At 33.4% G+C, this 14,687-nt stretch overlaps 2 protein-coding genes, 1 long non-coding RNA gene and 1 pseudogene across 4 annotated transcripts; 2 read left to right on the forward strand and 2 right to left on the reverse strand.

Moving 5' to 3' along the window:
* Positions 2,761 to 4,533, reverse strand: LOC104719266. Of its 2 annotated transcripts, XR_756582.1 has the most exons (5): positions 4,140 to 4,533; positions 3,907 to 4,025; positions 3,457 to 3,683; positions 3,109 to 3,171; positions 2,761 to 2,952 (listed from the first exon to the last, which is right to left on the reverse strand). It is a non-coding gene; the product is annotated as an uncharacterized LOC104719266 (long non-coding RNA). The 2 variants fall into 2 exon arrangements; XR_756581.1 differs by having other exon boundaries at positions 2,761 to 3,171.
* LOC104720476 lies at positions 6,064 to 6,949 on the reverse strand (annotated as a pseudogene).
* Positions 9,697 to 10,584, forward strand: LOC109126870 (the record flags this gene model as incomplete). The annotated part of the gene is made up of 2 exons (XM_019230758.1): positions 9,697 to 10,252; positions 10,372 to 10,584. Coding segments are annotated over exons 1-2 (675 nt in total), but the record flags the coding sequence as incomplete, so codon positions are not given.
* LOC104720477 lies at positions 10,894 to 12,385 on the forward strand. The gene is made up of 3 exons (XM_010438375.1): positions 10,894 to 11,031; positions 11,607 to 11,831; positions 11,918 to 12,385. The coding sequence occupies exons 1-3, from the start codon at positions 10,894 to 10,896 to the stop codon at positions 12,383 to 12,385; spliced, it is 831 nt and encodes a 276-aa protein (XP_010436677.1).

The raw sequence follows: 14,687 nt of genomic DNA on the forward strand, positions 1-14,687 counted from the left end.
TCACTCGTTCAAGAGCTAAGGAGATGGCCAAGGAAGCTCATGCACTCATAGCTGACGGGTCATTCAATCTACCGAGGATCCAAGTCTTCAACATATCCACCCTGAAGATTTCACCCGGTAATGATAACTAAATAACTTAGGTGTGAAGTTTGTATTCTTTTTCCCATAGCTGAGTTTTGTCCCACTGGGTTTTCTCGGTATGGTTTTTAATGAGGCAAATGGATCACTACGTCGAGTTATCTAGAAGTCATTACCAATGGGGAATAATGTACTAATACAAGTGACTTCTGTACTACTACAGCTCACCTAGACGCTTCGTTGTTTTTTTCTTTTACACGCCTTGTTGTTTTATTTTGAACTTCCTGTTGTTTGGAGTGTCGAACCCTAGGGTTGATTATAAAACCCAAAGCCACGCCTCCTTGTTTGGTAGCGAAGAAGTTGTATGAACAAGTATTGTCACACTTTTTCTCTCAATTTGAATTCTTGAATGCGTTCTTGATTTCTGGGTTTCTATACACTTTGTGATTCAGAAACTCTTCACTTTGTTCCAATCCATACAACCACCCAAACATCTATCTCCATCGAACCATTGTTTTCATCATTCGATCTTCACACATCATCACTCAAAGTCATTCGTCCATCATCATCAACAAGATCACGTCGCCTATCACCTATCTTCAGCCTTTCATCGGAGTTCTATCCTAGGGAGATCGTATTAGTGTCAAAGCCGCTGGTCCGGATTGAAGAAGATTTATAGCATCAATCAATACACAACGTTGAAACACAAATTTCCAAGGAGTTCTAGTTCTAAGTTAATCAATTTACATGGATGCAAATGTTTACGATTTACATTTATATCTTTTACATTTATAGCATCAATTCACAACGCTGAAACACCAAACGTCACCACTCACCACGTTTTGCACTCTTTATATAGTATATTTCGTACATTCCTATTTTTTCAGTCTATTCCTCTGATGTTCTCTTCTGGTTAGCGAAACTCAATGACTACTCAAGAGGAAAAGAAAGCTGGTGAAGAAATTAGGAGCTTGGCAGCAAAGGAACATGTAGGCTTTTGCTTATTGTCTGTAAACTCATTCACTTTGAATGGTAACTAATGTAATGTCTCTTCCTCTGATCTTCTCTTCTGGTTAGCGAGAATTAATGGTTATTCAAGCCCGAAAAGAAGCTGATGAAGAGATTAAGAGATTGGTTAAATAGCATCAGGTAGGCTTTTGCTTATTGTCTGTAAAATCATTCACTTAAAGGGTAACTAATGTTCAAGTTCTGGTTTATTTCACTGAGAGAAAAAGCGGAGTTTCGTATGAAAAGGCTTGAGGTGATGAACACACTCCATGCTGTGCACGCATTGGAGATGGAAAAAAGGTCATGAGTGAAAAGCTGAAGCGCATAAGAGGCATTCCCGGTAATGAGGAAGAAACAGAAAAGTTAAATGAAAAACTGAAGGAGCTGACGGTAAAATACGGCTACGCTAACAAAGACCATCAAGATGCGTACAAGCGTATGTTCAAAATAAGCAATTTTATGCCTCATGAACATTTTCACTGTTGATCTAGTGAGATATCTACTTCTCTTGCTACTAGATAATAGTTTAGTTCTGTTCTATTAACACATGTGTCTAATGTAATAACCTTCAATTGCTTGCATAGGAAAGAACGAGGGCGCTAGTTCCCCCAGGCAGAGCTAATAACGTGGAAGGGACCCATGCCGTGGGAGAAGCCAAGCATAGTTCGGAATGTTAAAAAGTTTTTTAAAATATATAACAAACTTTTTTTTGTTTTTAGAATAATTTCAGTGATGCCAGTTTTACATAAACATAAACATATAACTTTTCGGTTTCTAAATTATTTTTACCATGTAAATTGTAATAACCCTTAAACCTTTTATCTCCTAATCTCAGTAACTTCTGAACCAAACGACAGTTCTTTCAAAAATCGAGTATAAAATTCTTACGTATCCGATGGTCTTCAGAAAAAAGAAAAAAAACTTTTTTTCTGTTCAGAACCCGTGATCATAATATAAACATATCTTGTTAAGATCATAACACATGACACGAGCCTTTTTCCGAATAGTTAGAACCGTTCTGTTCGTAAAACCTAACAAGTTATGTTAACACGTTGGACTTCAGAATAACGTATGTAAAGAACTTTTCCCAATTATTCAGAACCCTTTCTACTAGTAAACATAATTCTGTTCATAATAAATAATATTTTTACAATGATATAAGAACACGTTCTAGCCATCAAAAATAACTGGTTCTGTTCATAACATTTATATAATTAGGCTACACTCACATTACAGACTTTTGCGATAATTATATAAATTTTGTTTGTGGAAATCTATAATATATTCTTTGAATACTAATTATTTTAGAATAAAACGGGCTCTGATTTCTGAAAATTGGGAGAAGGCTCGTAAAAAATGTTATGAACATAACGTGTTTGTTATATATATATATATTGGGTGAACGGGTTCAACAATGGGAAAAGGTTCTTCACATATGTTCTTCTGAAGTCCAATGTGTACGTACGACAAATACAGAATCCGTTCTTCTCGTAAAACATAAACATAGCAAATACAATATTTTTATTCAAATCTATACGCTTTATAAGATTTTATAACCGTTACTAGTATTCTACCCGTACTACGTACAGGAAAAAAAAAAGATTGTTAAAGTTTAAATTTTATTTCTACTTGAAAACTTAAACAAACATTAACCGAAAAAGAACTATACAAAACAAAAAAAATGTTAATACATAACCAAGAAAGTAAACTAATCTAATTAAATAATAGAATGCCATACTTACACATATAATTCCATCAATGATGCATTCTTGTGTTTTGCTCTCCTTCGTGTCTGATTTCCAGATTACATTTTTTTGATGACACATTTCCTAGGTAAAGTGTAAGTTTTCTTGTTGTCTAAATAATCTAATCACAGCCATACAAACAATTTTGAATTATTAATAACTGCTAATCATATGTTAGCTATAAACAATTTCTTCAAGCATACAAAAGCTATATGAAAGAAAAAAAAGAGATTTTAAATGCTAACATGAGAGAATCAGAGATAGAAGGAAAAAAAACCTTGATTATTTCATTATGACTCCTTTTGTCTCTCGACTTCGAGATAGGTAAACCCTACTTCTTCTGATCCAAGAAAACTTTTGCATGTTAACAAGACTTGTTAAATAGAGGTCATAGAAGTAGAATATAGTGATATTTAGAAGAATCGAGAAATAGAAAAATAAAGAAATTGTATGAATTAGAAATTTACCTTTTCATGCATACATTGGATTTTTAGATTTGTACTTGAGAATAAATTTTGTGTGTATGTGTGTGTGTGTGTGTGTGTTTTATTTTTTGTGGATCAATTGATATGCAACACACAAAAATAAATAATAGAACAGCTTGAGGTAGTGATCAAGAGATTACTCGTATATGGTGATCTCTTATGGCTAGAAAAAATGGTCTGAGACTCCCGTTAGTCCTATGGTGATGAAAAAACACTATTTAGACATCGATGATTGGTTCTCCGATTGTAAGATTATGCTTCACAGCCCGTGGTAAGTCAAAGAGCTCACAAACGTAAAGATTCCATATACATTTGCGTTGTATGATGCACCGGAGAAGAAGAGCGCCTTGGCATCATATGTTCTTGCCTGCCACAAACAATCACAAAGTGAACGGGTATATTATATACCGTATATATTGTGCATTTGTGTTCAATATGTGGATTTGTTTCTAAAATCTAATTAATTATGTCATCTCAAATTTTTTTCCACATAGCAATGACTTCAAATTGAGTAAAAACAGTACATGGCAAGGAAATGTCTATTGCAGACAATGAGGGAAGCTGAATGAATTAATCAATTATAATAGTACCTTCGAATTCCTATACACTGTCGAAAATGCAAGCCCCTTCCATGGAAAGCATATGTTCCATACTATTAACCACTTTTCTCCAATCCTCCACTTCCTTCCATTCACGAAGATTTTTTTGCCTTCAAATTAAAATCCTCAAATTAGATAGAAAATGATTGGAAAATCTTGAAAAATTGAATTAAAAATAAGATTTTAATTCCCACGAGATGAAAGAAAATGATATTCTAATTCACCTGGAAGCTAGCTTTTCCAGTCTCCCGTCGCTGTGCTCACAGTCCTATTACCCCAGTGATAGGTTACTTAGGAACTCGTTGCCAACATCCACGGTAATTAGAAGAGGCTGAAGACGTTTTCAAGTCGGAGACGGAGCCGATCGAGACATGCATATATCTCTGGAATTTTCTGGAAACATAAACAACATAACAGATTGTGAAAGATGAAATATATATAAAAAAAAAAACTTTGCTTTACTTGAGTAAATGAGTTTTGAGTTCATGGTGAGTTAAATTTATAGAGGAAGATGAAACAGTTTCTGCGATGTAGAGATCGTGGTGATTGTGGGATAGAAAATTTAGGGATTTTTATTAGAAAATTTGGTTATTGTTTAGTTTTTCTTTTCTCGCCACGATTTCGATTTCTTTTCAGAATTTTTTTTATGAAATTTAAATCAAAAATAAAATAAAATCTCATGTGACTTCGTTCATATGACTATGACTTGTGCTTTATAGGATAAAGGATGACTTTCTGATTGTCTCCTTCGTTTCCTCCTTAACCGCCTTATCATCATAATCCCCCAAAGCATATTCCGTTTATAGATTTGGATAACAATTGTAGATGCTAGTAATTTTTAAAAATTTATGGTATGCTTTGAGATATTTTTACATCAATGCGTGTTGAAGTTGCTATGCTTTACAAGGCGAACGGATCCTGAATAATGGGAAAACTAATTAATCTAAAATGAAATGTCTAATTCCTATTGGTTGTTTTAAATATTATGTGAACACCTTAAGCAAAAATGTTAATTAGTGATATGTCTAATTCCTATTGGTGGTTTAAAATCCCATGTGGACATCCTTAGGAGTTTAGCTTCTACTTTTATTTGGTATAGATTCGGTTTGATCAGGTTTTTTATTTGATCAAATTCAAACTTTAAAAAGTTTCAAAAAAAAATTATAATATTTAAAATTTTCAAAAGTTTAAATATTATAAATATCGAAACCTTTAAAAGATCTTAGCTTTTAAAAAGTTTTAAAATATTATAATTTAAAATATTATAAATCTTGGAACTTTTTAAAAGGTTGAGGTGCAGGTAAAAGCAAAGTGTGATTGTGGAATCAAGGCGATGAAGAGGCGGATATTCTAGAGGCTTGATTAATTGTGGTCTAGCTATTGTTAGGTTGCTAGAGTGAAGTAGATAGAACAATATAGGATGTTGGAATTGATTATTGACTTTGTTGGTTTATTGGATTATTCATTGTTGGATTCTTTAATGGTATAATGGTATTGTTTGTTATCCGCTGTTGTTGATTGATGCTAGGTTGTAAATGGGTATGGGACCACTAGAGATTATATTATATATTAAAAAAAAAGGTTGTTTCAGTAGAGAATTTGAAAATAAATTTTCATACGAAATGAAAAAAAAAGTAGAAAACTCACTATGACAATTTGTTAAACATTTAAACCGTATCTTTGAATTTTTACCTAATATACCCAAAATATTCAACCAAATAGAAAGATTATATACTAATGAAATGGTAGTGGAAGTTGTGCATAATTTTTGAGAAAATAAGTTACTCTCTCCGTTTTTAATTAGTTGTCGTTTTCGAAGTTAATTTTTGTTTCAAACTAGTGGTCGTTTTATGTTTTTAATACATGTTTAAAATTAAATTTTTCGATTTTATCCCTATTCTTTTAGCTTACGAATTAATGATATCAAATAAAACAACACATTAATTAGGGATAAAACATAAAAATTAAACATTTTCTTAATATGTGTGAAAAAACCTAAACAACAACTAAAAAGAAAAGAGAGAGTATGTATTATTCATAATAACGGTTTAAACTATAACAATATAAACTAAAATAAGTTACTAGTTTAAGTACTAGTTCAACAACAAACTGGTGGTAGAACATAGATTCATTGCATATTTCATCATCTCATTCTCTCTTTCGAGGGAGATTCTGAGGGAGAAAGTGATAAAACTCCACACGCAAGTCGTGATGGTCTCGAAATAGGATAGTTACCTACAAAATAATCATCCAGTCGAATCCAAAACATGCAAAGCACGACCAATAAAAAAAGAGTTTTAATATGTAAATATACCTCATGGCAGATCTCAGCAATGCTCTTTTTTTTCCTTCCTAAACATGTCCATAATATTCATAAATGATTTGTATATACGAACATCGTCCTGAAACTGTTTCTACGGATATATGTCATGTAAGAGAAGGTGGAACATAAAACATTAAAGGGAAACATACTTTCTAGTAAAGCTAGACTACAAAATAGTTATATTTAGTTTAGGTTCTTATAAAACTGATAGCAAAAACACTAAAATTCATCAGATATAAAACTAATATTTATGTATCTAAAGTGTGTATATGTACCTTAACCTTCTTGACAAAATCAAGAGCTTTCCAATACTCATCAGACATTATTGCTGTAGTTTGTTCACCGTCGAGTTTTATCCTGAGTTCCTTTGGCAAAAATGCATTGAAACCCGAAATCAGTTCCTTGTCTTCCTTAAAGAGTTCTTTCACCACTGATCTTACAATATACGAATCCATCCTACAATGAAAATACTTTCAGATTATTTTGTTCAGTTTTCCCAAAATACAAACATCTTCCGTGAAAAAAAAAATTGAAATTTCTTTAAGAGCAAAACCCGTTATATATTAACACTGAAAATATATACCTCCTAGCTGTGAAAGCTGTCATGATCTAAAGAAACCTTATATAGACGTCACGTTTGTTTTGTAGTTTTCTCTTCACAATCTTGAGATACTCCTGTGGGTTAGTTTTAGTTCGCCTCGATGCAACCATGGTTCACAGTTTGTCAATGCTTCATTATACCCATAAAAAGAGGAAACACATAAGATCATTGTAGGTGTTCCATTGTAGGTGTTCCAATTAGGATGGTGTATTCAACTTGACATTTTAAGTGATTTGTTTAAAATTTACAAATCCTATGTTATTCAATCATGGATTTTAAAAAGTCTATTAAAATCCACTGTTATTGAACTGATGATTTAAAAATCTACTTTAAAATCCACTGTTATTGAACTAATGATTTAAAAATCTACTTTAAAATCCACTGTTATTCAGAACAGTTTGTGGATTTGGATTTTAATAAGTTTTGGGGATTTTGGAGGATTTGAGGGGATTTGTTTAGTTAAAAATACAGAAATCTCTTATGGTTTTAGGTAAAATTTGAAAGAATTTTACCATAAATCATATCAAATTCCCTAAAATTTATCAAAATTCCAAATTTCCTCAATCCAATCAAATCCTCCAAAATCATGGTTTCAATACACCCTCTAAATATATTAAAATAATGGAATGCAATCAAAGTTGTAATAATCAAACTCGAAATCATCCGAATTATAAACAAGTGTTAAAACCTAGTAACGAGAGAACAATCAAATGAAATATTGCATTGGAATTTGAAGAAAACATAATAAAAACTGAAATAACATAATCCTAATATTATTTTAGATTTTGAAACAAGTGAGAGATGCTCAAAGAAAATTTTGAAAACTAATAATAATAATAACAGGATACAATAAAGAGAAGCATATTATACAATAATCAACACACAATTCATCTAGAGGGGAGAGATTCCTCACCTCACAAGAAACCCCAGAGAAGTGTTAGGCTTTACCAATAAATAATATGAAACTTATATATAAAACATATACAAAGAAGCAATCTTCATTTTAGGGTAAAATATTATGTTTTCATTCCTTTTTTAGTGTTCTTCATCTTTTTATTTGACCAGTGGAAGACATATGTTTCTCGGGAGATTTTCTGTTATCGCTTTATTAAATGTGAAAATAGACCAGACACAATTTGGAAAAAAAATTGCTCCATTGACACCCTATCTTAGGAGAAAACTAGATAGACACAATTTTGTGTCTAAATTACCAAAAGTCCAATTAAATTGAATTAGGAAATAAAAACTAAGTGATTAAATAAAAAATAAAAATATTCATTTAAAACCTCTCACCTAAAAAACCTCGACAATCTTTTTTTTTTTAAAAACCGATATCGGCTTTGTTTCTTCCGCCGACGAAGAAGAGCTTTTACAGTCCAGCGAGATTCTGAGGTCGTCAGTGTTGGCTTCATATTCCGACGGCAACGGTGTTGGGTCGTTTATTCCGACGGCGAATTAAGAACCCTAGTGGCTTCGGTGGTGGTTGATTTTCGGATTCGGCGCCGGTGTTCTTGAAGCCCTCGCCATTGTTATACCCTTTGAGGTGTAAAAGTTTTCCTTTTTGTTGTTTTTTGGCTTAATTTACAGGACAAAAACGACCTATCAAATCACGTCTTCCCTTCCCCTTAATTTGTTAAATTAGTTTGGTCAGAGTGATTTTGTACAACTGAAAATTGTAGATTTTCGGATTCGGTGGGTGGTTGATTTTGGAGAGTAGTTGGCTCTCGTTTTCCGCCGGCGAAATAAGAACCGTTTTCGGTTCCGGTGGCGTTCGATTTTGTCCGGCGGTAAGTGTTGTGTTTTTTCCTTTATAGAATCGATTACTCAGTTGATTGAAATTGTAGATTAACCTTGATTTTGTTTTGGGTCTTGTTATTCAATAGTTTTGGTTTCCACTTCAAGCTCGTTTTTTGAAGTCTGATTTGATTTTGTCGTGGAACCAATAGCTTTGGTCGGTGGTTCTTCATAAATCCGGTATGTTTTCAGTTCTCTCCCTCCTCCCCCTGTTTCATTCATCATAGTTGTTTATTCAAAACTTAGAGCGCCCATAAGAGGCGCCAATTCTTTCGGTTAATTCCGCTTTGAATTGTTTGGTTTTCTAGTAATCTTGAAATCAACAGTTCGAATAGTTTGCTTTTCGTCAAATCTATTTTCAAAAACATAACAGAGACATGATAGGCTAGGTCCAGTGAACATGATAAGTGTTTGTCTTCACTGTTTAATTTCTCAAATGTATTTTTGATGATTCAGATCTTCAGTTCCAAGCACAATTTAAAGGAAACCCAGTTTAGCATTCGTCCACCTTCTTTTAGGTTCATTTAGCATTTTATTTGGTATGCTGTTCTTTTCTGATTGTTTTCATCGGTAATATATAATAAGAACTCACATTGTGAATGATGCATTGTACTTTTTTTGGTCCCCTTTCGTTACTTCCTCTTATGTTTTAGCTTCTTTCATATTATATAAGTATTGTGTGTGTGTGTGTCTTTTTAAAACTGCCAACTTGTGAATGATTTAGTTTTATCCTAACTGTTTTTTTTGTATGTTTAGGAATGGCATCATTAAGCAATATCATAAAATATCCTCCTCTACTTTATGAAGAAGGGAAATTGCCTCTCCAACATAGGAGCATGAACCACAATTGTTTTGTGTCCAAAATTGGAATTTTGAGAGAAGGATTAGGGGTGGACGTGTGGGATAAACTCAAGGACTCATCTCTTGGAGTGTTTATAAAGTTTGATGAATTGGAATACACCTGGGCTGCGCAGAGAGTTCACTTTCTACTCACACAACAGCTGAGAATCAACAACATTCATGAGGTTTGGTCTTTGATCGATAATAGGCCAATTAAATTTTCTTTAAATGAGTTTGCAGAGATAACAAGGTTAAATTGTGATGCATTTGACCCTTTAGAGAACTTTGATGTTGATCACCATGATTTCTGGAAAGAAATGAAAATACCAACAACCCTTGATGGTCCTATGTGGAGTGAGTTGGTAAAGGTTATTGATTCTAGCAAAACATGGCATCTTGATAAGAGGATGATGGTTGGTAGGTTATGTTTGTTGTCAGTATGCGTACATGGAATTCATCATACATCTAGAATCCCGTTGGCAACCGCTAAGAGAGTTTTAGATCCAGTTGCTTTTGAAAAACATCCATGGGGTCGGTTTGCTTTTAGTAGTCTAGTGAATTCTGTGAAGATGGTTGACTATGACAGAGATTCATACACCATACACGGGTGTGTTCATGCTTTGTTAATTTGGTTGTATGAGAGTGTTACTGGAATAGGAGAAAGTTATGGGGTTAGAAGGATAGAAACCACTGGTGTTCCACTTCTTGATTGGCGATCATCTCGAAAACGTATCAACTTCACAAACTTCATCCAAAACGAGAAGAAGTTGCATGGACAGGTTAGTAGTGGTGCTAGTTTGTTACTATCTTTTAAAAAAAAATACTTTTGACATCAACAAATAATTTGTGTGAATTTAAAGTTATTACCAGTGTTAATCACTTTATTCATGGCTTGTAGGTTCGTGTTAGGCATATGTTTCATGTTTCAGAGGAAAACATGTATCCTCTATGGTCTGACGCAGATGAGCATACATATCTACACCTAGACGAGCTACTTAAAGATCTCATTCATAACCGTTTGTCTCTAGATGCTTGGAGTTGTGTCAAAACAGTTGGTATAAGTTCAAAAAAGAAGAAAAGAAGTGTTGAAGCTGATAAGGTGAATGACAACAGAAGGTGCAATCCTAAGAAAAAAAGATTGACGGATAATGATCCTAAATGTGAACAAGTAGAAAATGTAACCAACATGGAGGTAAGGTATCGTTTTCCTTTACCGTAATTGATTAACATTTTTTGTCTTCTCTATTATGATATTAATGAACATGTTATTGTAGGATGGTAAGGATGACAAGTCAATTTCTTTGGATATTTGGAGGGCGATTGAGAAAATGAATGAGACTATTTCTAACTTGGGCAAAAATACTCAACAGTCGAATAGATGCTTTGGAGAGTAAATTTGAAACATTTGTTGAAAAAAAAAATGACGGTGTTCAAAGAGGAGATGGGTGAGAGGATTAAAGCATTGGAGAAAGAAAGAAAAGAGCCAAAAGACGCTGATGTACGGAATAATGCCACTTCACACACCATTAACGATGATGAGAGAACAAGTAAAACACCTGTAAGTTACATTTTCCTTTACTTCTCATGTTCTGTTGTTGTCTAAAACTTCTCATGTTCTGTTTTTAAAAAACTCGTCGTTTTATTTTTTTACTTCTCATGTTCTGTTTTTTTAAACTTCCCATGTTCTGTTTTTTTTAAACTTCTCATGTTCTGAATTTTTTAAACTTCTCATGTTCTGTTTTTTTTAAACTTCCCATGTTCTGTTTTTTTAAAACTTCTCATGTTCTGTTTTTTTTAAACTTCTCATGTTCTGTTTTTTTTTACTTCTCATGTTCTGTTTGTTAAAGCTTCTCATGTTCTGAATTTTTAAAACTTCTCATGTTCTGTTTTTTTTTAAACTTCCCATGTTCTGTTTTTTTTAAACTTCTCATGTTCTGTTTTTTTTAAACTTCTCATGTTCTGTTTGTTAAAGCTTATCATGTTTCGTTACTTCTCATGTTCTTTTTTTTTTTGTTATAAACTTATACGCTTCTCATCTTAATATCAAACTTCTAATGTTATGTTTTTTTTTTCTTAAACATATCATTTCTCGATTTTCTTACCTCCTTCTTGGAATGTTCTGTTTGGTTGCAGTCATGGATTGTTGATATGAAGCACACATCACAAGATGAATTTCCAGTTCAAAGGGTGGTGAGGAAGGAATCTGTGAAGGTTGAGAAGAAGGAAACTTCCAAGAAAAAGAAGATTACTGGTCTTGCTTCTGATGATGTTGAGAATATTACTACCCAAGTTCAGAAAGCTAAATTGAAAATAGCTTCCAGTTCTGAAGATACATGGTCCAACAAGGAGGATCAGTTGGTACATAAAAAACTTGAGGTGACATTAAACCGCCTTGGAGAGGCTTTGACGAAGTTGGATGGACCTGGACCTTCGAAGACTTCTAGACGCGTGAATATCCTGAGGAGTCAGCTATGAACAAGAAGTGGTGGATTGATGTGGATAACTTATACGCTTGTCTTTTTGTCAATGGGAACCATTGGGTGGCTTTGGATATTGACTTGCGGGGTAAGAAGATTCACATCTATGATAGCATACCAACCTTGGTGAATGACGAACAAATGGCCATTGCATGTTTGCCTTTANCTGCATGTTTGCCTTTAAGACGAATGATTCCAGCGATATTAAGTGACATGATTCCTGAGACAAACCGTAAGAAGAGCAGAGCAATGTTGGAATTGAGAAGGGTGAAGAAAAATGTTCCTCGGAATGAAAATCCAGGTGATTGTGGTGTGTATGCTCTTAAGTACATTGAATGTTTAGCTCTTCGGAAAACATTTGATGGGTTTTGCGATGAGAACATGTTGGCTCTTCGGATTAAGCTTGCAGCGGAATTATACGACGAAGTCAGATAATTAGCCATACCAGCTAATATGACTGATTCACATCCTCGAGCTAAAGCTATTATCATCCCTTCCCTAGTTGATGAGTCCTTGTAGACTATTTTGTTTCATTGCCTTACGTTTTGTAATAACATTATAATTGTAGACTATTCTTCTTTTGCATGTGAATTTGAACGTGAATGATGATAATATAACTTGAAGACTATTTTTCTTATAATTCCCACGAGTAATGCATATACTCATTATAAAATTTTAAATTTGAACGTGAATGATGATAATATAACTTGAAGACTTGTAGACTATTTCTCTTATTTTTACCACGAGTAAAGCATATACTCATTTTAAATTTTAAATTGTTACTAACAAAAGAAGTGGAGAATATAAAAGAACTTTGAACTAAAAAGAGTTCTATGTCAATGAAAGCATCGTCATTTTCAACAAAAATATAAAGAGAACTTGGGAAGATAACAAAAACTAGGAAATTATAGAGTACATGTCTTGCGATTATGTCCTACTTGGTTGCAATTACCACATACCTTCGTTATCACATGTCCACGAACAGATTTATCAAGCTCCCTTGGCATGATGGCATTCTCGTAGGAAGTGTAAACGTAGTGTTTCCGATAATAAGGATGACTCATTCAAATGCGAGAAATGTTTCTGAATTCACCGGCCGCTATTGCATGTGCACAAGGGAGTTTCTCCAAGTCAAACCTGCGACATGTACACTTTTTATCTTTCAAATTGACAACATGCAGAGATGTTCCACTTGTTACTTGTACTTGGTGTGCATCGATATCTTGGACAGTAAGTAACTTAGCATAGTCCACACGGCCCTATAAAATAGTAGCGACATTATATTAGAAACTTAGTTGTATAACATACACACTTGCTAAGAAAGGATGAAAACGAACAGACCTAGAGAATTTTCTCTACACACTCGATCTCTTCTTCATTTGTGTCGCTGGCCATATCAAGATACTCTTCTCCAACCTGATCATTTTCATCTCTTCCTCGTTTCTTACCTTTGTGATTCAAATTAGTCTGTATTTACTTCTTCACTTCAACACAAAGTCGACCTGTAACCCTTTCCAATTTTCCCAGAAAAGTGTGCAACTGATGAGAATTATCGATAATAACTGGTGGTGTATCACTGGGTAAATCCTGCAATAACCTCTTCGAGATCTTGTAACTCAAGACAACATCAAATACCTTGTTGTCCAGCCTGTAATCCTCATATACCATTTCAATGCAATCATCAAATCTGCTTTGATCGTTACATTGTAGAATTCGTGAACCCCTTTCATTATCAACAACAAACAACCATTTGTTGTTGTCAAAGATCCAATTACCACAAACGAGAATCACCTGCTTCATATTCTCTTGGTTGTGTAACAATCACTCTAAAACGTGAAGGAAGAGATGAAAAAAAAACCACCTTAAAAGGAAAGAAAGCATGATTAAATCCACATTGGAGAGGAGGAAGAAGGAATTTATGGAAAAATAAGATGAACCCAAAAGAGAAAAAAAATTTCAGTCGATATAGGGGAGGGGAGGCACGATACAAAAGAGAAAAAATAAGGTAAACCCTAGATTCTCGTCATATATGGCAACTGGTACAAAAGTCTGTCGCTTAACTTTAAAAAAAATCTATCACAAAAGGCACTAATAAATCTGTCATTACCCTGAAAAAAATCTGCTGTCACTATATCAACATAAAACAAATATGTTATCATTGTATTCATATATAATAAATCTGTTATCAAGCAGCAGATTTTTTAGTAGGAAAAAACAACTATCATAACATAAGAAAATCTGCCATAACGTATATTGTGCATGTGGGTCAATATAGCAATTTTAAAAAGACTTTCGAAAATCTTTTATCAAACAACAGATTTTTCCTTCAATCCAAAAATTAGTCATAACTTACAAAAAATCTGTCACCACTAGATGTCAAACTAGCAATTAATTTTACGTTTATAAATCTGTCGCAATGTGACAGATTTTTTAAGTGAAAAATAAAACTGTTACAACAATCATAAAAAATCTGCCACAAAATTCCTAGAAATTTGACTAAAACAATGAGTCTGTCGCGTTAAGAAAATCTGCTATTCACAAAAAAACTGTCGTTACACACTTCAAATAAATATGCCATAGAAAACAAATCTGCCCTCAAACTCTGCAAATTAATCTGCCATCTAAAATAAGTCTGCCAAAAAAAAACTACCATCGACAATAAATCTGCCACTTACAAATTAATCTGCCATTACTTGTATGGCAGACTTTTATAAAAAAAAAAAAAAAAAAAATTGCA

This window comes from Camelina sativa, chromosome 10 (genome assembly GCF_000633955.1).
Source record: "Camelina sativa cultivar DH55 chromosome 10, Cs, whole genome shotgun sequence".
Classification (NCBI taxonomy): Eukaryota; Viridiplantae; Streptophyta; class Magnoliopsida; order Brassicales; family Brassicaceae; genus Camelina; species Camelina sativa.